The sequence below is a fragment of the Trachemys scripta genome, chromosome 3 (assembly GCF_013100865.1).
Source record: "Trachemys scripta elegans isolate TJP31775 chromosome 3, CAS_Tse_1.0, whole genome shotgun sequence".
NCBI lineage: Eukaryota > Metazoa > Chordata > Testudines > Emydidae > Trachemys > Trachemys scripta.
The window spans coordinates 122,965,477-122,989,364 of record NC_048300.1 but is presented as its reverse complement, the minus strand read 5'-3'; the positions used below and the strand labels follow the sequence as shown (position 1 = coordinate 122,989,364).

At 42.2% G+C, this 23,888-nt stretch overlaps 1 protein-coding gene across 3 annotated transcripts in view; it reads left to right on the top strand.

Moving 5' to 3' along the window:
• The window catches only part of ARMC2 (armadillo repeat containing 2), a 106,582-nt gene that overhangs the window by 6,213 nt on the left and 76,481 nt on the right, over positions 1–23,888 (top strand). For 2 of the 3 annotated variants that reach the window (XM_034765908.1, XM_034765909.1), the window contains exons 2-5: positions 376–621; positions 1,497–1,569; positions 9,092–9,263; positions 12,739–12,946. In XM_034765908.1, coding sequence (XP_034621799.1) covers positions 404–621; positions 1,497–1,569; positions 9,092–9,263; positions 12,739–12,946 — 671 coding nt within the window. In that variant the 5' untranslated portion in view covers positions 376–403. The remainder of the gene's footprint in view (positions 1–375; positions 622–1,496; positions 1,570–9,091; positions 9,264–12,738; positions 12,947–23,888) is intronic. The other variant, XM_034765910.1, reaches the window with a different exon arrangement.

Below are 23,888 nucleotides of genomic sequence, written 5' to 3'. Positions count from 1 at the left end.
CTGATATAACGCGGTAAAGCAGTGCTCCAGGCGGGGCTGCGCACTCCGGCGGATCAAAGCAAGTTCAATATAACGCGGTTTCACCTATAATGCGGTAAGATTTTTTGGCTCCCGAGGACAGCATTATATTGAGGTAAAGGTGCATTTTCCATAGGATTGAAAAATGAAGAGGGGAGACCAATATTATTTGAACTCCAATGGTAAAAAGAGATTTCTAGAGGTATCTGAGAATATTTTCCCCACCCTCATCCTGGTCTCAGATTTTGTTCTTTTTAAATCCTATTTTAACTGCATGTGGATAACTGAATTATTTATTAATGTCTTAATTATTAATCACTTGCAAGTAGTGTTGTATTTTGTGCCTCCTATACACAGTGCTTCCTGTAAAGTATTTTGTAGAAGAATGCATTCTTCAAAGAATAAAAATGTAGAAAAGCCAGAACCATTTTATAGACCTTCAGCACCTAAGCAGAAGACCAGTGCTGAGATAATAAATGAAGCACGAAATGCACTAAGGACTTTAAGAACTCAGAGGCCATTTACACCTAGAGAGGACCAAAGGAAACTTTTTGGATCTGCTTCTTCACGAACACCAGAAAATAGACCACCATCCACTTTTAGGTACAGAGACTAAGATTTTTTTTATTATATTTTAGCAGCAAGAGGTTTGATTGTTGTTAATTTTTGTGGTCCTTTTTTTTCCTGTGTTAGGATGTAATTAGTAGTATAGACTTTCTCATCTTTTAATGATGCTCACTGGTATTGTTAAACTCTATGTCCTAGAAGTTCCTGTGACTTGAAACTAACTGTGGCAGTCATTACACCAAATTTTGTGTGTAGCGTATGGTGTAAGAGAAGGTTTTGTATCTCACTGTTTCCATAAAATTTCTGTTTCTAAAGCCTTTCAAAAAAATTTTATTTCAGAAAAGGCCTCCTTGAGTTCCAAATGTTTAAAAAGGTTTAAGATTATTTTCCTTATGGAATAACTAGTTATCTTCTCCTCTGGTGGGAGAGGCTTGTGGCTTAGCATAGTTCACAGAGGGCAAGATCTCTTTGTTCTGTGACAGTGGCATGAATTAACTGCAGGGATGGTTCCTGCCTTCTCTGGTGTCCCTCTATCCAGCAGCATGGCTTCTGCAGGAGCTGCACTGCCATTGCCTGCATCCACCCCTTATGACTGCTCAGAAGCAGCTGTAGCAAGGACTTACAGTGAGATATACGTCTTCAAGCAGCTTCAATTCCTTTTCCAGTATCTGTCCACGCAATAAGTAGAAGAGGGTGTCAGTATGCAGGCAGTCCTCTGCTTTATTCCCCACGCCCACTGAGCTATATTCTACTTGACACCTCAGTTGAAGAGCATCTGTAGGACTATGGGGAAAGAAGAACAGTATTGCAGATGAGATACTCCCACTTGTTTACGAGCAGCGGGAGAGAAGATCCTTTGTGGGGAAACAAAATGAGGTCTGGGTTAATATTCTGTTTCTTCTTTATGCTAGTCTCCATGCTTCCAGTTTTGAATCAGGCGAATCAAGATCGGTGTCTGGTACACGTCTCAGCCCACTGGACCATGTGAGTGCTTATTAAAAAGAATGTTATGTAATGCTGAAATAAAGTATTGTGAATGGTACCAACCCACTGTAGTGATATAAAAGGATTATGTGAAAACTGGTTAAATGGATGTTTTGTGTGGTTTATTAGAATTGGGGGGATGAGAAAGTAGAATTGATTTATTGAATTTTTTCCCCCAGAAATGAGAGTGCAAGTTCTTTTTACGATGCTTGTAGCTGTGTTGGTCCTAGAATATTAGACAGAAACGGTAGGTGAAGTAATACCTTTTATTGGACAACTGTTGGTGAAAGAGACAAGCTTTCGAAAAGTTTTTCACCAACAGAGAAGTTGGTTCAATAAAAGATATTGCCTCACCCACCTTGTCTCTCTAACAGTATTTTAGGTATTTAAGTATTTTTGTGTAGCATTCTAACCCCAAATACAACAGCATTGCATTAGTGCTTAAGAACCAGAAGTCGAAAATTGACTCAGTCTGTTTTCATATTTAAGGTAAGTGAAGTGCAAAACACTTAACAAGTAGCACTGGCATTGAAAAGGAAATTAGGAATTGCTGATCTGCAACTTGCAATTGAAAAGTGTGGCTGAGTTATTTATAATGTTTAGTGCACACTAAATCAGTAACATCAGTGGTACAGTACAAGCATCCTTCACTAATTCATTGCAGTCATATTTCTGTTCATAATAGCAGCTCACACAATATTGAGTGGTTTGGGAAATTTTAAAGAGTCCATTTCCAATTTCATAACATTGCAATTATTTTGATATATCAAAGACAAATATTTGTGAATGAAACATCTTTGTTTAGTTATCTTTAAAATGGGGTTTGGACTGTGGGGTTTTAGGCATTTTTATACAATTATTATAATTACTATATTAGTATGATCTATTTAGGTACTTACAATCTTTGTGGTATTTTAGCTCTGTAGTATTGTGAGTCTCCTAAGTGTTCTATAGAGTTGTGTTTGTGCTGGATATAGGGTGACCAGATGTCCTGATTTTATAGGGACAGTCCTGATATTCAGAGCTTTTTCTTATACAGGCGCCTATTACCCCCACCCTCTGTCCCAATTTTTCACATATGGTATCTGGTCACCCTAGCTGGAAATATGTTCTTAAAATGTCTTTGGGAGGCAGTGCATAAACTTAGCCTGCCATAGACAAAGGACTTTGTGTTTCCCCGGTTTGATTATTGGCAGAGGACATTAAAAGAATATTTAAATATACGGTAAAGAAAGCTAACAAGCAGCAGCTTAGGCCATAGCTACACTTGCAGATGTAGAGCACTTTGGGTTAAACCAGCCTTCGGAGAGCGCACCAGGGAAAGCGCTCCAATCTATCCACACTGACAGCTGCAAGCGCACTGGCGTGGCCACATTCACGGCACTTGAAGTGGCATTTGGAGCGGTGCATTATGGGCAGCTATCCCACAGAGCACCTCTTCCCATTCTGGCGCTGTGGCTTGTGGGAAGGGGGCATGGGTGCGGGGCATTCTGGATCCTGTCCCAACGCTCCGTGATGCATCACTTCCCGTCCCAGCAATCCCAGTGTTTCCGTCCAGATTTGGTGCTATCTTTCAACGGTTTCTGTGCAGAGCGCGCTTTGTCTTCCCTTTCAGTCTGCGGGAATGGAGCCCGAACTGCTGCGGAACATGCTGACGAGTCTCGCCAATACGTCTCGTTTGGCATTCGAGTGACTGCTTAAAATCCAAAGTGACAGTGAGGAATCCGAAGATGATATCTAGTCGCGTAATGCATACGACACGAAATTGCTTGTCTCATTCACAGACATGCTCTCCATCGTGGAACGCCGCCTTTGGACTCAGGGCTGAGTGGTGGGATCACATTGTCTTGCAAGTCTGGGATGATGATCAGTGGCTGCAGAACTTTTGGATGAGAAAAGCCACTTTCATGGGACTGTGTGCTGAGCTCGCCCCCACCCTACGGCGTAAGGACACGAGATTGAGAGCTGCCCTGCTGGTGGAGAAGCGGGTGGCTATTGCAGTCTGGAAGCTGGCAACTCCAGATAGCTACCGATCGGTCGCTAACCAGTTTGGAGTGGAGAAGTCGACGGTTGGAATTGTGTTGATGCAAGTTTGCAGGGCCATTAATCGCATCCTGCTCAGAAGAACCATGACTCCGGGTAACGTGCATGACATTGTGGCTGGCTTTGAATAAATGGGTTTCCCTAACTGCGGAGGGGCGATAGATGAGACGCATATTCCTATTCTGGCACCAGTCCACCTAGCCTCAGAGTATGTTAACCGAAAGGGATATTTCTCCATGGTTCTCCAGGCGCTTGTGGATCACCGTGGTCATTTCCTTGACATTAACGCAGGCTGGCCTGGAAGGGTGCACGATGCACGCATCTTTCGGAACACTGGCCTGTTCAAGAAGCTGCAAGCCGGGACTCTTTTCCCAGACCAGAGGATCACCATAGGGGAAGTTGAAATGCCCATTGTGATCCTTGGAGACCCCGCTTACCCTTTAATGCTGTGGCTTATGAAACCCTACACAGGGTGCCTGGACAGCAGCCAGGAATGGTTCAACTACAGGCTGAGCCGGTGCTGAATGACTGGAGTGTGCTTTTGGCCGTTTGAAGGGCCGCTGGCGCTCTCTTTGTGGGAAAATGGACTTGGTCGAAGACAGCATCCCCGCGGTTATAGCCGCGTGCTGTACCCTCCATAATATTTGGGAAGGGTGAAAGCTTCACTCAGGCATGGGCCTCGGAGGTTCAACACCTGCAGAGGCTGAATTTGAGCAGCCAGAGAGCAGGGCTATTAGAGGGACCCAGCGTGGAGCTGCAAGGATTAGGGATGCCTTGTGGGAGCAATTTGAGGTTGAAAGCCACCAGTAATAACTCCCATGCAGAGCACCAGACAAGTGCAGTGGCTGTGTTTGGTACACTGACTTGCAGTGCTTGTTGCTTTCCTGGGCTAAGGTATATTTTGCTTTATGCACTAATAAAGTATGTTTTCAAAGTAAAAAACTCAATTTTCTTTTCAATAAATACATTTATGGGGGGGGGGGGGGAGCCAACAGAAATACCAAAAGGGCAGGGGGGTAGGGGGGGACCAGTTCACTCATAGGCTTGAGTATGTCCTGATTTCATACTCTCGAATCCTGTCTGGAGTGCTGTGCACTGAGTGCTGCACTTCAGGATGGCTATAAGGCATGTTGAGGGGGGTTGAGTGCAGTGGATAAGAGTCGTAGTGGGTGGTGAAGCTACGGGTGTAGGAGGCAGCAGGGAGTGGTAAGAACCCGGATGTTGGGGAAAGTGGGTTGGAGGGGACATAGGCACAAGGGGAAGAGTTTTGGGACAAGGGCTGCAGTGGGGGGAGAGGGGTGAGTGCGGTAGAGTTCCGCCTGCATGGCAATGAGTGCCTGGATAGAGTCCTCTTGGAGATCCATTATGCTAATCAGCCGTTCCGTGCTTTGCTGCAGTGCGTCGTGTTTTCCTGGCAGATCCTCCTTTCACTTTCCCTCCACTTCTGTGCCTTTCGATTCTCGTTTACAGACTGCTGCGTGAATTCATGCAGCATGTCGTCTTTGCTTTTATGCAGCCTGTTCCTGAGTCTTCTCAATCTGTCGGCTGGTGATAAGAATGGCGGCTGAGATCTTATATTTTGCCTGTATAGGTGCAACCTTAACACTTAACAGAGGCAGCATTGTACACACCAGACAGAGCAATGATTCCCCTGCACTTAAGGACGGCAATCACAAAATTCTACTTTGCCTGTCCCAAAGCAAGTGCACGTAACCCAGGGGAGCCCCAGAAATGGTGAGTAAGTACAGGGTACATGGGGACTGATTGTTCCATGGCTGTACTGTCCTCTGGGTTTCTGTGCCTTGGGGAGAGCTAACAGCTGCAGGGGGCACCTACACTGAACACTGTCCCAACATTCTCCGCAGGAGTTCGTCCTGGAAGATATCTCGCTGCTGAGGGTGACCAGGGAATCAAGAGGGTCTTCTCCTACAATGCGGCTTCCACCGTGGCCTATATGTGGCTTGCCTGTGTGCAGTAATGGTCCCCCCCCCCCCCGCCCAAAGAGCCGTACCTAAAAACTTCCTTCCCGAAAAGAAAGCTGCTTACCAGGAACCTCCTCTGTTGTTTGTCCTTCCCCAGCAGCGGCCGCCGCGACTGGCTGCCTTCCTCCTGGCTCGAGAAGACCTCCTAGCTGCATGCATCTAGGGATTCTGGGGTGTCTCCCCTCGCCTCAGCACCATCGCTTGCGCTTTCCTCCTCCCCCCCCCCCCCTTGCTGTGCTGGGCTTGGAAGTGTCCATGGTGGAGGTGGGATCGTCCCCAAGTATCGCGTCCAGCTCTTTGTAGCATTTGCAGGTCGCGGGGGCAGCACTGGAGCGGCCGTTTGCCTCGTGGGCTTTGCAGTAGGCATTCTGCAGCTCCTTTACTTTAACCTGACACTGCACCGCATCCCGGTCATGGCCCCTGTCCATCATAGCCCTTGATATGTGCCCGAAGGTATCGTAATTCCTACATCTGGAGCGCAGCTGGGACTGCACAGCTTCTTCCCCCCCAAACACTGATGAGGTCCAGCACCTCGCCATTGCTCCATACGGGGTATGCTTGGTCACCTGAGGACAGGGTAGCAGAGTTCAAAAGTGATGACCAGAGTGGCTAGAACAGGCATTGTGGGACACTTCTGGAGGCCAATCAGAGTGCATTAGGTGTCCACACTGGCGCTGCAGCGCTCCAGCGAGAGCGCAACAAGCATTATTCCTCTTGGGGAGGTGGAGTACCAGCCGTGGAGTCAGAGTGCTCTACGTGCCTTGCCAGTGTGGACGGGGAGTGAGGTAGAGCGCTCTTGGCGGCTTTATTGCGCTATAACGCGCAAGTGTAGCCAAGGCCTTAGTGAGCACATTGGAGGACAGTCTGCACCCCAGAAAGCTTTCCTGGCTCTTGAGACCGAGATAATGGACTTTAGTTAATATAAAGGGTTAATATAGTTATTGATCACTTAGGGAACAAAGGGAGCAGCACTGTTTGATTCTGTAAACATTGGGTCCCCTGGCCTGGAGGTGGGAGGTGCTGATAACTTGATGTAAATAAGAAAACTGCTTAGGCAAAAATTGAAACTTGCTATGATTAAGTTTTAGTCACTGGAAAGTGTATTCTATTTTGGTTTGTTTGTAAACCATACCTGTCTCTTCTTCTCTTGCTTAGTAGCACTTAAACCTCTGTTCTTTGTTAATAAACTTATTCTTGTTTTTATTACAAAACCATCTTAGTGCTGTGTATTGAAGTGAAGTGTGAGTCATCAGCTAACCCAGTGGTTTTCAACCTGCAGCTAAATCAGCACAGAGCTGCAGCCCACAATGGTAAATAGGTTAGCTCAGCGGTTCTGAATAGGCCAGGGATGGGCAAACTACAGCCCGGGGGCCACATCCGGCCCTTCAGACACTTTAATCCGGCTCTTGCCAGAGAGCGGGGTTGGGAGCTTTTCTCGCTCTGCGCGTGCTGTGGCTCCGCATGGCTCCTGGAAGCAGTGGCATGTCCCCTCTCTGGCTCCTATGCATAAGGGCAACCACGGGGCGCACCACACACTGCCCCTGCCCCAAGTGCTGCCCGCGCAGCTCCTATTGGCTGGGAACTCTGGCCAATGGGAGCTGCTGGGACAGCGCCTGCGGACAGGGCAGTGCGCAGAGCTGCCTGGCTGCGCCTTCACAAGGAGCTGGAGGGGGGATATGCCACTGCTTCTGGGAGCTGAGGTAAGCGCCACCCAGAGCCTGCACCCGTGAGCCCCTTCTCCCCTCCGCACCACTGCCCTAGCCCTGATCTCTCCCCCCCCCCCCCCACCCTCTGATCTTGGTCCCAGCCCAGAGCACCGTCCTGCACCCTCAACCCCTCATTCCCAGCCCCACCCCCAAAGCCTGCACCTCCAGCTGGAGCCCTCACCCCCCCAACACGCATGCACCCCAACCCCCTACCCCAGTCCAGAGCCCCCTCCCACACCCTGAACTCCTCATTTCTGGCCCCACTCTAGAGCCCTCACCCCTTCCTGCACCCCAACCCCCAATTTCGTGAGCATTCATGGCCTGCCATACAATTTCCATACTCAGATGTGGCCCTCAGACCAAAAAGTTTGCCCACCCCTGTAATAGGCTGATATGTACTCTGCCTCTTTGGAGGCAGCAAAGTTTATTTCTGTGAGTGTCCAGTGAGAGGGACTGGACATTGCAGAAGGATGTCTCTTGGGAACTGGGGTTCACTGATTCTTACCGTGCAGGTAAGGTTTAGACTAGTAGAGTCTCGAAGTTTCCAGGCAAGGCAGACAGACTGGTAGGTTAGGGAGCTGACACACAGCTTAGCAGCAGCAAAGCTCTCTTGCTAAGGCAGAGGGCTAACACTGTGGCTTACAGTTCTGGGTGTCCAGTACCAGATGCCACTGCCTGTAGAAGCAATAATTTGATTAGTTTATAGTGGGGTCTTTTGGTGGGTTTGTGGGGTAGTGAAAATAAGTTACTGAGGAAAGTCAAGTCAAAGCAACGAGTTTTGCATTTAGTTTTAAAAGTTCTGAGGTGTGTGGTTGTCATTATCTCTTGTGAGAGTGGGTTCCGTAGTCTAGGTCCAGATCCTGTGAAATTTGCCTCTGTTGGTGGAAATCTAATTGTTCCAGTGGAATGTAACTGTTGTTGGAGGTCATGGTTATTAAGGTAGTGGGGACAATCTTTTGGGTAGCTAGAGTCCATCCCATGGAGAGCTTTGAAGAGTAGAAGAGTTGTTCAGCTGGACTCTATATTTTATGGAGAGTTAGTGCAGAAAGCAGAGCCCTGAGTGTGATGAATTCATGGACATCTGAGTTGTTAAGCACATGGACTGCTATGTTGTACCAGATGGAGCTTTTACAGGGTCTGTAGTTCCATCCAATATATGGAGTTGCAGTAGCCTAGAGTTCATGGATGTGTGGATCCATGTGCCCAGGACAGTGTGTAATAAGAATTGGCATATCTACTATTAATAGTATTCAAATGGGTACTTTTAATTTTCTACAAATTAAGCCAACTTCCAAAGAAGTAGCACTGCAAATAACAGGCCTTCTTTGAGATGTGCATACTTGGTACCTTTCAGGATTGGGCACAAAACTTTGCGATGGAGCACATGTTTAATGTAGATGGCTAATATTTCTTTCCCTTAAATAATTTAGATTTAATAAATTCATTTCTAAATTAAAGCTAGCTTATGGCTAATTCTTTTAGTACTTGGGTTTTCTCTTGGGACTGATTTTAGACATGCTTTCCTCAGCACCTATTTTTGTTGGCTGTCTATGGTCAAATTGACATATTTGGTCTAACTTATTTTGTTGCATGGAATGTTTATGATTTTTGTTAAAAAAAGAACTAGATTTTTCTGGTTGCTATTGTTTAATTCTCACCTAAATTAGTCAGAAGTTGGAAGAAAATTTATGGTGAATGTTACAAAGTTTTATTTTGCTAATTTTAGGTTATATGGAAATACAAATGGGATACAAGTTTGTAAAAACTGATCTCCATCTTTCTTTGTAATAGAAGCCAAAACTACTTTCATCACCTATAAAAGATGAAGATTCTTCCATTTCCTTCCCGAAGCCTCCAGTGGACCCAATGGAGGTTAGGAAAGTCAGCAGTGCCCGGGCTCGCTTATGTAGAACAGCTTCTCAGGGAAATCTCCTTCCAGATAAAATACTTCTTCCTGATGAGAGTAAGAGCATTTCAATATAATTCAAGTATTTGAATCTAGAACCATGTGATGTTTTAGAGTAAAAATTCCAAAGTACCTAAGTCCCATTTTAAAATGTAACTTAGGTGCCTAAATCCCCATTGACTTTCATTTTTGAAAACAGGACTTAGGCTCCTAAATCACTAGGCTCCCATGTGTCTGTTGCTTAAAAAAGGCAATTTGAGTGGAAGTCCTCATGAGATTATAGATTTCATGAGTCTAAGGAAAGGAAAAAGTGATGGCAGCAGAATAAGGACAGTGCACTTCAAAAAGGCAGACTCTAACAAACTCATTTAACTGGTAGGTAAGGTCCCATGGAAAGAAAATCCAAAGGAATTCAGGAGAACTGGCAGTTTCTCAAAGAGTTTGCTGTTGTATCTTTAATATTGTCTATTCCAATGTGAAGGAAAGATAGGAAGGATAGTAAGAGGTCAGTAATGCTCCATCGGGAGCTCTTTAATGACCTGAAAATAAAAAAAAAGAATTCTACAAAAGTGGAAATATGGGCATATTCTAAGGAGAAGTTCAAAAAAATAGCACAAGCACGTAGGGACAAAATCAGAAAGGCTAAGGCATAAAATGAATTACACCTAGCAAGGGACGTAAATGGCAATAAGAAGAGGTTTATTAAATACATTGGGAGTAAGAAAAAGATGAAGAAAAGTGTAGGTCCTCTACTTAGCAGGGAAGGAGAGCTAATAGGAGATGTCATCGAGAAGGCTCAGGTGTTGAATGCTTATTTTGCTTTAGTCTTCACTGAAGACGTTAATTGTGATCAGATGCTTAACACAATGAATATTAAGAACAAGGGAGAAGGAACACAAACCAAAATAGTTAACATGTTAAAGAATTTTTAGATAAGTAAGATGTATTCAAGTCAGCAGGGCCTGATGAAAATTGTGCTAGGTTACTTAAGGAACTAGTTGGAGCAATCTTAGAACGGTTAGCAATTATCTTTGAGAACTCTTGGAGGATCTCGGTCCGCGCTGTTTCCAGCAGCTGCCATTGGCCTGGAGCAGCAACCGCGGCCACTGGGAGCCACGATCGGCCAAACCTGCGGACGCGGCAGGTAAACAAACTGGCCTGGCCTGCCAGGGGCTTTCCCCGCACAAGTGGCGGAACAAGTTTGGGAACCACTGTCCTAGAGGACTGAAGAAGGGCAAACATAGTGCCTATCTTTAAAAAAAGGAGCAAAGAGGACCCAGGGAATTATAGACCAGTCAGCCGAACTTAGATGCCTAGAAAGATATAGGAAAAGATTATTAAACAATGTTTATAAACATCTAGAGAATAATAGGATGATAAGTAATAGCCAACATGGATCTTGTTGGCACAACTAGCTCTTGACGATCTAATTTCCTACTTTGACAGGGTTACTGGCCTAGTAAATGGGGGTGATCTCTAGATTTTTAGTAAGGCTTTTGACACAATTCCACATGACAGTCTCATAAGCAAACCTGGGAAATGTGATCTAGCTGAAATTACTGTAAGGTGGGGCATGCAACTGGTTGAAAGACTGCTAAAAGAGTAGTCATCAATGGTTTGCTCTCAGACTGGGAGGATAGATCTAGTTTAGTCTAACAGGGGTCTGTCCTGGGTCCGTAACTATTGAGTATTTTTGTTAATGACTTGGATAATAGCGTGGAATGAATGCTTACAAAATTTGCATATGACACCAAGCTGAGAGCTGTTGCTAGCACTTTGGAGGACAGGATTAGAATTTAAAACCACCCTGACAAATTGGAGAATAAGTCTGAAATCAACAAGCTAAATTCAATAAAGATAAGTGCAAAGTATCTCACTTAGGAAATGAAAATAAAATGCACAGCTACAAAATGGGGACTAGTGGCCAAGAAATAGCACTGCTGAAAAGAAAGGATCTGGGGGTTAAAGTGGATCACAAATTGAATGAGAGTCAACAATGTGATGCAGTAGTGAGACAGGCTAATATCACTTTGTGATGTATTAACAGGAATGTTGTCAGACATGGGAGGTAATTGTCCCGTTTTGCTCGGCACTGGCCTCAGCTGGAGTACTGTGTTCAGTTCTGGGCTCCACACTTAAAAAAAAATGTGGACAGATTGGAATGTCCAAAGGAGGGTAACAAAAATTCTAAAAGGTTATGAGGAAAGACTAAACTAAACCTGGGCATAATTTGTCTTGAGAAAAGAAGCCTGGTAACAATCTCCAAATAGGTTAAGGGCTGCTACTAGGAGGATGGTGATCTATTGTTCTCCATATCCACTGAAGGTAGGATAAGAAGTAATGATCTTAATCTTCCATCAAAGGAGATTTAGATTAGATAGTAGTAAAAATGTTCTTACTATAAGGATAATTAAGCACTGGAATAAGTTACCAGGGGAGGTTGTGGAATCCCCATCACTGAAGGATTTTTAAGAACAGATTAGACAAACACCTGTCAGGGGTGGTTGAGGTGTACTTGGTCCTACTTCAGCACAGGGGGCCAGACAACATGACCTCTTAAGATCCCTTCCCAGCCCTACATTTCTATGATTATGTGCACTTTGTTATGTGCTTTTATTTGTGTAGGTTTATAAAAACTCTAAATATGGTAAAGTGTTAACAGTAGCTTATTGGGAGGAGGGGGAGAACTATTTGATGCATTGCTGTCCTGAAAACAGTTACAGAAAATCAGTTAAAACTTTGTAACGAGGAGTCATTTGGAATGTAAAAATGACATTATATTCAGTATAATAATCAAACTGTAATGTGAGGCACTGAGTGTATGCTAGTACCAATCTGTTTATCCCATTTTTATTCTTACTCCAAAATAAGCGTCTAAAAAGGCATTCTACAATATATGCTTTTATTATGTGATTTTATGCCCTCTTATCATGTGTGCTTATCTACAATCTGATCCATAGATCCCAGCATCATGATATTGCTTTGTTGTCTGTTTGAGGAGAAGAGAATTTAATGTTGTTGCAGCCTTTATTTTTCAGGACTAAGACATTTTTCAGTATCAGGGAAACATTTTACATTGGCTTTAGTGTAGATTCCTTTTGGGGACATGTTAACCTTGAGAGTTTTCCTTTAATCTTAATTGTACCTACTGTTTAAATTACTTTTTATATCCAATTTCTGGCCAGTAATCTCAACCCTATTACTGAAAAATGTGATACTTTCTAGTTCTATGAGGAAAGAAAAGTTTCAAAATAATTGAAAGGCCAAAAGCCTTAAAATATATTGGGTATCTTTAAAAAAAATAGTGTTTTTTTTTTTTAAGAATAAATGTCTCTAAAAAGATCTCTGATGCAAAGTAGAACATTGTGTTTTAGTTACTTTGGTAGAGAGTTCTCTAATTAATGTCAGCTTGCTGCGATAATAGGAAAGATAGTATGAAGTAAAAATTCCTATATTACATTTAAAAGACCCCTTGCTGTGTTTTCATCTTGTAAGAACATTTTTGCAAAACATTTATTCCTGGTTTTTGCAGATAAGGAGGGGGTAAATTCTGAAGAACCAGCTACCATGGATGACCTTTCAAGAAGAAGTAATAAAAGTTGTTTAGCAGAACTAAGTCCACACTCCAATTTTAAGGATGATGATACTCCACTAATTTACAATGAGCGTAATAAGGCAGAGGAGCAAGACTTCTTAAAAGTGGCAGTAGCAACATCTCCATTGCAATTCAGAAGTGGAAGGTCAGTATTTACTTTTTTCTCTTTCCAGTCACAGTTAATTGCATAATATGTCATGTGTCAAAATATATAGAACTGCTAGAATTCAAAGATTTTTTTTTTTGTTTAAATTCATTGATATTACTATATGTAAAGGATATATTCAGTAAAAACTTATCATTCCCCCCCCCCCATCCTAAGGAGATTTATTCCTCTTGTGACAAAAATAAAGTTTAGTTCAATATAGGTAAGGATACCTGCTTGACATGAGAAGAATGAATTAAATAGATGTATATACTTTCTGATTTCATTTGATCACTAACATTTCAAAGCTGTGGTCTGCTAGTAACATTTGGGGTTTAAAATGGGGATATAGTCCCTTTTATAACTCACAGCCACATCGCTACACATTCTGTGCTCCCAAGCTTCTTATCTTCAGAGAAGATGAATGGAACAAAAATTGAAGATAAAGTGTCGAAAAAATAATCTGTGTGTACTTTTTGGTGCTAGCGTCCCTATCAACAAAAGCAAAATTTATGTATGAGTATGTGTGTGTACGTGCACGCATACTAGATTTTGAAGTGCTTTCTTTAAGTATATTTACTGTACTCTTTGGTTATTTTTTAAATAGCTTTACTTTCATCTTCATACCCTATGGCTCAATGTCCGCAGTGACTTAACAGGTGCAGTGTTTCAGCAGACAAATAAGACTCTGGTTACAATCCATTTCTACTGTATCTGGACTGTGATGTCCTTTGTACCATTAGCACCTGTGTAACACTCAGTGGCACTGAATTGTTTTGCCCACTAGTGGATGTGATATACCAGGATGTAATCACTAGCTTGGGCAAGCAGCTACTCGGTGCACACATGACACTGGCATTTCCTACAGTCTCTACAGATGACTGATGCTTAGGTGAGAAAATCACTCACCTAAGTACAGATATTTTGGCCACTATGATGTGGCAACTGTTATTAAAAGATTACTTTTTCACAGTAACCACTGTAGATCTATACTGAAATTATTGCTAATATATTAATAAAATGATACAGTAAATTTGTTAACAGAGTTTGTAATAAGTAGCTCACAAAATTCATCATAATGCATAATTTCTGTTACTGTAAAATAATGATCCTTTAATTCTAAACCCGATAATACTACTGGATAATGTGGTGAACGTCATGTAATGAAGCTGTTTCAATAACTCCATAATAAAGCTATTCTAGCTCTCCCCCTTCTACCCTGATCTTTGAAAGAGGGAGCAAAGGGAAAGAAAATCTGAAAGAATGTGGGATTAGGGTCGGAGAGGTGAACAGAGAGATTACTGAACTGTGTATGTGTGTCTGGAAATTAGTTATGGTTCCCAAGAGGGTCCTGACAAACTTCTTGTTGTTAACTACTGTGCTTAATGATTGAGAAGAATGAACCTCAAACTGGGTGATAATTGTAAAACTAGCAGGCATGCTAAAATAGTTAAGTTCTGCACAGTGAGCTAAAATTATCTTGTACAAAGTTATTTACTTACCCTTTATTAAATGGATTCATCTCTACAGCTTTTATACAGCTTGCCATGCATATGGCACATTATGCCATATCCACTGAAGTGTCCAGTAGTTTGAGCCACAGAATGTTCTGTTATGTTTAGTAATAATCACTACAATTCGGACGGTGACTGACTACTGTATTGAACTATTCTTTAAGACTTATTTTTAAAAAATGGGTTAATGCCTTCCAAGACCCTTTGTTTATGCTGATATGAAGAGCAGTCCTTTTAATTAATAGGAGTTTTTTTTCCATGTAAAATGTTTTCAGTTTGTTCAAATTCATGTTTTTTGGTTTCTGATTTATTCTGTTAGTGGACTGTGATTTCTCATCTCTTCATTCTAGATTTTCTTTCCATTTCACTCCACCCTAAAACTCTCTAGCATGCTAGAATATATATATTTTTTTCACTTCTGAGGATGCAATGTGACCATTTCTGAAGTTGCGATAAGTACCAATCCATGGATCCTCTGGCAATTTCAGTTGTAAAAATGGTGTAGCTGGCACAGCCTCTCACAGTTTAAGTATTTCCACATTAACATGTCCTTTCATGTTTTGAAGGTGCTCATGGATTTGAATATCTGTCATTACATCTTTCAACTTGGATAGTCTAATTTAAAAAACACAAACCTAACATTATGCTACGCTCTATCCAGTGCTGTTGATTGAGAATTTCACATCAACGAACAAAGTGTGTGTGTGTGTGTGTGTGTGAAATACAGTGATCCAAAATTCCTTTCACTAGAAGAAAACTGCAGTAATCCCTTTCTTTCCAACCAGAAACAACATTATCATTAGTATTATTGTTTATTTAATATATTTATAATATTTATATTAACCTGGCATCTAAGAGCCCCATTCATGGATCATGAACCCATTGTACTAGGCACTGCGCAAACAGAACAAGAAGACAGTTCCTATGCCAAAGAGTTTGCAATCTAAGTACATTTTTTCCTTCCCTCAGACCTTTTTCAAATGCTCAGGGGGAAAAAAAATAGATATTCTTTGCAGGTGATAAAAGAATATCTGATATACTGAGCCATGAATAACTAAATTGCTCTCCCCTGGCAATCTTCAAATACAAATCAGTGTGTATTATGGACAGTGCATGGTGGGAACTATGCCCTTAGCTATTGTTAGAATATTACAGATTAATGAATAAAAGAGAAGAGACAAAAGATCTAAACATTTTATTAAATTTTGCAACTGATTAGCAGGGTGGATTTGATTTAAATCACTAGTCAGGAAGACTCGATTTTAATCATGGATTTCTACATAAAAGTGCATTCTTGTTGGTTGTTATAACCTTAATACATATTCTTCACAACTCAGAGATAGATGTAGATTTCATTATTAGAAGGTACACACTATACATTTTTAAAGTGATATATTGTGAAAACTTTTCAAATTAATTTTCCAGCTATATCAGAAAATTAATGATTGTTTATTTAATTTACCAAAGGTAATTGAAGCAGATAGTTCACCTCCCAATGACTTCATAAATATCTCCAATTCAACAGGTTAATCATTAATATTTGGAGGATTTTCTTGCCATGTTGTATTAGGAGGAGAACATCACCAAACAGACATTTAAATTGTTTTATTTAACTAAAACAACGTTCTATTCTGGATTTTTTTCTTCAACAGCAAATATATTGTATAATATTTTAACAAAACAAGCATATGAATTTTTGAATTTAGTTAAACATTTGAGTTTTTTAAAATCAGGTTTGTTTTTGTTAAAATTGTTTTTAACTAAAATAGTTAAAGGAAATATTAAAAAAAAAAATTAAATAGTCTATGTCAGCCAGGTCAACATGAGAAACTTAAAATATTGGCATCTGCAGTTAACTCAGTCGTCTTCACCTTCATTTTCCTGTTTGTTCATAATCTGGGAAAGAAAAACAAGCTTTCCTGCTTTTTCAGGTCCCAAACGATTTCTCAATTAGAAATGAATTAGTCCAAAGGAAAAAAATATTCTTTCTACACCCACAGAAGAAGCTACTGCTGTTAAAAGTGAGATTATCATTTCAACAGTCTCTGAATCCAAGTGCTTAAGTGACTTCCACCAGTTCACGGGTGTGTCTTTCTTTAAAACATCATCAGCAAACATATTTCTTATTCCCAAACTGGGTCTCTTTTACAGCCTGCTGCCATGATAGGTTTTCCCTTCTAGTGAGAGAATGGTAGGGTAGATCTCAAATCAGTGAAGACTACACTCAGAAAGACCTCAAGACTTTGAGAACATGCTGCTCAAACAGTTTCACTTTTGTTTCTACTGCCTGTCCCTCCCTTCTCACATTTATCTCAAGACTTCTCCTTGTCCAGATTTGTTCCGCCCCAAACAATCTTCTATTCATTGAACTTTTTGAAACTTTGCACTTTTAGAGAGAAAGGTAAGGTATTGACTCTGTGTACACAAATTTGCAGAGGGACAATAGAGTTGAGGTCTGTTATTTCTCACCTCTATGTATTATTTATTTATTTAAAAACACTTTTGCTGTTAACAAGCATGTTATCTCTGGAGACACAAATCCACAGTTTGAGAACTGCAAAACTAAGCATCTCTGATGGTTTCTTCTAGACTGAGCACTGAGTCCCATTGGATAGATAGAAAGATTAACCTAAATAATCTATACAGAAGCCCCGGAACCCCATAAGATTGGGTCCCTAATCCATGAACTATTGGAACTCATTTACAAAAGTTTTCTTAAACATTACATAAATATATTCTCATACTATAGAATTAGAATTTATAGTCCCTATTCCATGATGAGACATTATAGCTCAAAGTCTGATTTTAAATAAAAAAATCTGATTTTTATTTTATTTTTATTTTTTTTAAATCATTGATTTTTATCCACCCTGCTGATTAGTGACCAGTGCAGGAGGCCAGATACTTTATGTCAAAATTATCATAAAATCATAGAATATCAGGGTTGGAAGGGACCTCAGGAGGTCATCTAGTCCAACCCCCTGCTCAAAGCAGGACCAATTCCCAACTAAATCATCCCACCACCCTCCTAATGAAAAAGTTTTTTCTAATATCCAACCTAAACCTCCCCCACTGCAACTTGAGACCATTGCTCCTTGTTCTGTCATCTGCCACCACTGAGAACAGTCTAGATCCATCCTCTTTGGGAACCCCCTTTCAGGTAGTTGAAAGCAGCTATCAAATCCCCCCTCATTCTTCTCTTCTGCAGACTAAACAATCCCAGTTCCCTCAATCTCTCCTCAGAAGTCATGTGCTCCAGACCCCTAATCATTTTTGTTGCCCTCTGCTGGACTCTTTCCAATTTTTCCACATCCTCCTTGTAGTGTGGGGCCCAAAACTGGACACAGTACTCCAGATGAGGCCTCACCAATATTGAAAAAAGGGGAATGATCACGTCTCTCGATCTGCTGGCAATGCCTCTACTTATACAGCCCAAAATGCCGTTAGCCTTCTTGGCAACAAAGGCACACTGTTGACTCCTATCCAGCTTCTCATCCACTGTAATCCCTAGGTCCTTTTCTGCAGAACTGCTTCCTAGCCATTCGGTCCCTAGTCTGTAACAGTGCATGGGATTCTTCCATCCTAAGTGTAGGACTCTGCACTTGTCCTTGTTGAACCTCATCAGATTTCTTTTGGCCCAATCCTCTAATTTGTCTAGGTCCCTCTGTATCCTATCCATACCCTCCAGCATATCTACCATTCCTCCCAGTTTAGTGTCATCTGCAAACTTGCTGAGAGTGCAGTCCACGCCATCCTCCAGATCATTAATGAAGATATTGAACAAAACCAGCCCCAGGACTGACCCCTGGGGCACTCCACTTGAAACCGGCTGCCAACTAGACATGGAGCCGTTGATCACTACCCGTTGAGCCCGATGATCTAGCCAGCTTTCTATCTACCTTATCTTGAGGGTGCTATTTCTAATTTTCCTACTCTGAAATCCTTATAGAACTTTAGAGCTTGAATGAATAAAAACTATTTAAAGGGTAACTAATAACTTATCAGAGAAGCATGGATTTGTAGTAGAGAAGATCTATATAGGTCATAGGATAAGACTCTTCTAAATTATATTCCAGAAAATATACATGCTCTGATTCAATAATTAAACCTGCAGAAAGTGTGTGAGAGAGAGCTAGAAAAATATATGAAAAAAACAAAAGGGGTGGGCGGGAATCAGTTAACTTTGTTTTCTTCAAATAGGTCTTCACATGCATTGAGAATTTAAGTTGGCAAGATTCATTCTCAATAAAATCTTGTTGGCTTCATTTCTTCTTTGTGATTTATCGCTGAATTGGCTGTAGTTTCCATGCTTGTCCATCCTTTAAACCTGGTGGTTAGAAGCCACCTATCACTTTGACCATGGAAATCTGCCAGAAAATCCAAATAACTTACAGCAGATGCCAAGTTTGAATTAGGGAAACTAATATCCGAGGCAGCTGAACCTGAGTAATCATAACACTCAGTATCTTCAGTTAGAGCTCTAAGTACTTGTCTTAAAGCAATTAGGGAAAATCTGGTTTCCAGTCATTTTGTTCTTTAACAAGTTTTCTCCAACACAGTAGAGCTGTACAATAGGAGTTTCCCCCTCTCCTTTGTATTAGTCCCGTGTCCTTAAGTTGAAATAGGTGCAGAGAAGGGTAATGAAAATGATTAGGGGTATGGAACAGCTTCCATGTGAAAAGGGACTAAAAAGAGTGGGTCTTTTCAGCTTAGAAAAGAGCTGACCAGGGGAGGAGGGGCGGGGGAGATATGATAGAGGTCTATAAAATAACAAATGGTATTGAAAAAGTGACTAGGGATTAGGGTGACCAGACAGCAAATGTGAAAAATCGGGACAGGGGATGGGGGGTAATAGGAGCCTATATCAGAAAAAGACCCAAAAATCGGGTCTGTCCCTATAAAATCGGGACATCTGGTCACCCTACTAGGGATGTGTTATTTACCCCTTCACATGACACAGGACCTAGGTCACCCAATGAAATTATGCATTATGTAAAGTATGTAACCTGCTGCTTGTTAGTCTGTGGAACTCATTGCCAGGGGATATTGCGAAGGCCAAAAGTATAACTGGGTTCAAAAGAATTAGCTAAGTTCATGAAGGATGGGTTCATCAATGATTATTAAGGCAACATTTTAGTCACAGGTATTTTTTTGAGAAGTCATGGACTGGTCACGGGCAGTAAACAAAAATTCACGGTCCGTGACCTGTCCATGACTTCTACTATATACCCCTGACTGAATCTGGAGGGGGTAGGGGGTGGTGGCACGGAGGTGTTGAGGGGTGTGTGTGAGATGGCGCACGGCCTGGGACCCCCAATGGTGCTGGGTGGGGCAGGCGGTCTGGCTGGGACCCCCGCTGGTGCTGGGGGGTGTGTGGGTGGCTGGGCCAGCAGGCTCCCTACCTGGCTCCATGCCTCCCCAGAAGCGGGGACATCCCCCTTGCTCAGCTTCTAGGCGGAGGCGTGGCCAGGCAGCTCTGTGCGCAGCCTCTGCTCAGAGCTCCGGAGGCAGTGCCTGCAGTGAGGGGGATGCCCTGCTTCGGGGGAGCCCGCTTCACCCCCTTCCGTGCCCCTGCCCCCTCCCACACCCAAACCCTGCTGCTGCTGGGGGAGTGGGACACAGTGGCCCGAGACTGCCCCAGCTGCCTGAGCTGCCCCCGGGCCAGGCGCACCAGCCGCTGCAGAAGTCACGGAAAGTCACGGAATCCGTGATCTCCGTGACAAACTCGCAGCTTTAATGATTATTGGCAAAGATGGTCAGGGATGGAACTCCATGCTCTCGGTATCCCTAAACCTCCAAGTGCGGGACTGAATGATAGGGGATGGATCACTCAAAATTAACCTGTTTTGTTCATTCCCTCTGAAGCATCTGGCATTGGCCTCTGTCAGAGGCAAGATACTGGACTAGATGGACCATTGCTATGACCCAGTGTGGCTGTTGTACATTTTTGCATATTTGGTCCTAAAAAGTACTGTGGAGTTTGAGTGTTTGACCTTAAAAGATGAAACAAAAGATCCAGATTCAGGCTGGGAACTGCCCTTTGGTTCCTTCAGTTATCTCACTCGGACATTTATCTTACTGATGCCTTGACTGTGTGGTTTACTTTCTGCAGGTACACTATGTCCTCTTGACTTCTATGGGCCTTATGCTGGTGCAGTGAAGTGCAGGATCAGAGCCTTAGACTGTTATGTCTTCAGGGCAGCAACATGTCTTCTAATTTTGTAAAGCACCATGCACTCAAGTATCCAAAGTAAAGTGTGGGCATTGGATATCACACACGTGAAAGATAAATGCACACACATTTTTTAAAATAAGGGCCTTTTGAATGGCTCTGTGTGTGCCTGCATGTTAAATACATACCTATATTGATGTAGCAGTTGTTTGTGTCGGACCTTAACACAGGTGTTCTAAATTTCACTCATCAGAATATGTCCAGTATCCTATCTCATTATGGGGCTTCCCATCTTCCAGAACTTTCAGTAAGACACTGGTGGTAGTAATTATTTTTTCTTCAGAGCTCTAGGAATTACCGTAATCTACCCTTTCAATGTCCTCTTTTTCAACTGTCTGAGTGTGATTTGTAGAAGAACCAACTGGTCAAGTGATGCAAGGCTTTCAAAGACAGGGATTTGCAATATGTTTTCCAAAGATCAACCCGATGTCTATCCAACAGAACATGTTTTATCTAGGATTAGAGCAGGAGGGGGGCAGTTCTAGGACAGAGTACAATATCTGCTCTATCAGAAATGAAGTTTCTAAAGCTTCTGAACTCAATTTTAGTTGTTCATGAGAAGCGGACAAAGTCAGGTATTATCTGTAGTCTGTTATCTTGTATAAAAGTTGTACTGTGAGAAAGCCAATTAAGGTTCTTCACAGGTTCTTTTTATTGCTTAATCCAAATGGAGTCTTTCCACTGTTATCAACAGGTTTTGGATCAAGTCCTTGGTCTCAAACTCTGAGAAATTTAGAGCCTCTGGTCCTCATGCCATGAACAGTAATTCAATCCCTAATGTGGAGACGTGTGTATCATAGGGACAAAGAATTTGGCTTGTTGGCAGGAGTGAGATATTGGGAAGGCTATCTGTGCAAAATAGAGGTTAGAAATAGAAACACAGCCTTGCACTTATTAGAACAGAGTACAATTTGTGTTAGTGCTTGGTTTTGCATAACATTCAGATCCAGCATACATAGGTAACAGTATCTCCAGCAACTATGGCATAATGGATAAGATGCTGTATGTTAAACATGTCCATGTATGAAGATACCTCACCACTACTAAATTACAGTGGCACGGCAACACCACTATAGTTAGGGTTCCATTACGACTTCTGATTAAAGGTCGATCTTGCGAAGTCCTCTAAAACTGACATGCATGGTTTAATTCCTTTGAAATTTGGTATGCCTCTGGGTGCCCAAATTTGGGGTCATTTGAGCTAAGGTTGTGGAGAAAAAGTTTCTAGGTGGGGTTTCTTTGCGCAGAGCTAGAAATGAACCTTTCCATGTGATGCGGGTCAAAATGGTCTCAGTCTGTCGAATTTTACCCAAGGTAGTGCATGGCAAACACTAAACCTTTGGGGGACCCAAATTAAGAATGATATTTGAGAATATATTCACTTCTTTGCATGTGTAGATGTTAATCTGGAAGGATTACGCTGCTCATGCAGTCAGTAAAGAAAAAAAAAAACTTGGAGAGGGAGGATTTCTATGCAGCCATTATATGCTTGAGGGAATGTGGCTGACGCCATTGCCCCCGTGAACGTCCTGCCACTGATGCTCCTAATCTGAACCTTTGCAATAGAGATTTAATAACTCATGTTGCTTGATAGAAGTTGTCGCTGTTACAATGCAGCATGTTTTTATTTTAGGGGGAAGTTTATTGTGAACACAACAGTCAAGGGGCAGTCTAACCAACATTCTTGTTATATTGAGGGGGGAGGAGCCAGAGAACTTGTCTGAGATGGGAGGGCGAAGGTTGGGATGTAGGGATAGAGAAAGGGGTTATGTCTGCAGAGGGTGGGCAGTGAGGATGAGTAGGCAAGCCTTGAAATAGTTACTTGAGAAAATCTGTAGTTTACTAGTTCCTGGGGGTGGGTAGTGGCTTACTTGCTCGAGGCAGATTAATTTGGTGATTCCAAAGACATGTAATGTGGAGGTTTGGAACTGACAGTGTAGGTACCTGACCAGCAGGGTTCTCCGCATGTGGATTCTGGATGATTCCTGGATCCCGAAGTTGCAGAAGTTTGAGAGAGAGCAAGGAATACACTATGACATAGGGGTTGCTGATTACAAGCTGATTTGGGTAGAGATAGGTGGCCTGCATTAGCATCATGTTTTGCTCACTCTGCAGCATCCGTCTAGTGACTTAAGAACTTACGATCTACCGGACATTGTGGTATAATTCACTTGGGCAGAAATGATTAATTCCTGGTGTACACCTTATGCAATGTTGTAAACAGACTTGGACTGCAGCAGATATTTGTGTCCAGGCTCAACAACTGAATAACTGGTACAGCTTGAAAGCTATTAATAAGTGTTGTAAGACCATTAATTGGAAAATTGGAGGGTTGGTTCATGGCTGATCAGAAAATGTGTACTATATGACATTAGAAACATTACAAGCTATGCCACCTCATTGTTTCTCAGAGATGGGGTACACCTAATGGACAGGAGTCTGAGGATCTTTCTCTCAGAATTGTCAGTAGTTTGGAACAGAAACTATGTGATTTCTCTGACTGGTCCTGACACAAACTCCACCCTCCAACCATTCTGAAACATGACCAGAAACACCATTCCACTGTAATATAATTGTCCTTCACACCGGGCATTGCATTTTTTTTCCCTTTTGGCCCTTGAATAGTGTTAGATGGAATCCTGTGGGTGAGAGTGAATGGCTTGTAAAAGGAGGTGAAGAGCGTGTACGTTTCACCAACTGTGGGGTTGGCAGAGTAAAGGTATGTGCTAACTGGGCATACTGAGGCATGGCTGAAAGAGAGCAATTAAGGTTGCATGGATAATCTTAAGTGTGCATTTCCTGGTTTTCAGACTTTGAGTTTTGCTCAACTCAGTGTTGTAAAGGGGGAGGACTTAATTCTGCATTAATGTAGTTTTTTGCCATTGAATATTAATGTTTAGTTAGCCACAGTATTTTCTTAATATTGAGCAGAAAGTGCAAAGGCCACACAGGAAGTTAATGGCAATGCCAAGAATGCAGGAGGTTGACTTCCAAACTCCGTTCCTATTCTCTAACATACATACAAAGATTTTGATCTACTACCGGTCTAAATATAACAGTGTAGCACTTTTATTTTATTGTTTTGCTTGAACTGTCCTAAATAATGGACTGTGCCCATTATGTGTTTATAGAGCAGTGGTTCTCAAACTCCCCCCCCCCCCCCCCCCCCCCCCCCCCCCACCCCTGCAGGAGGTTG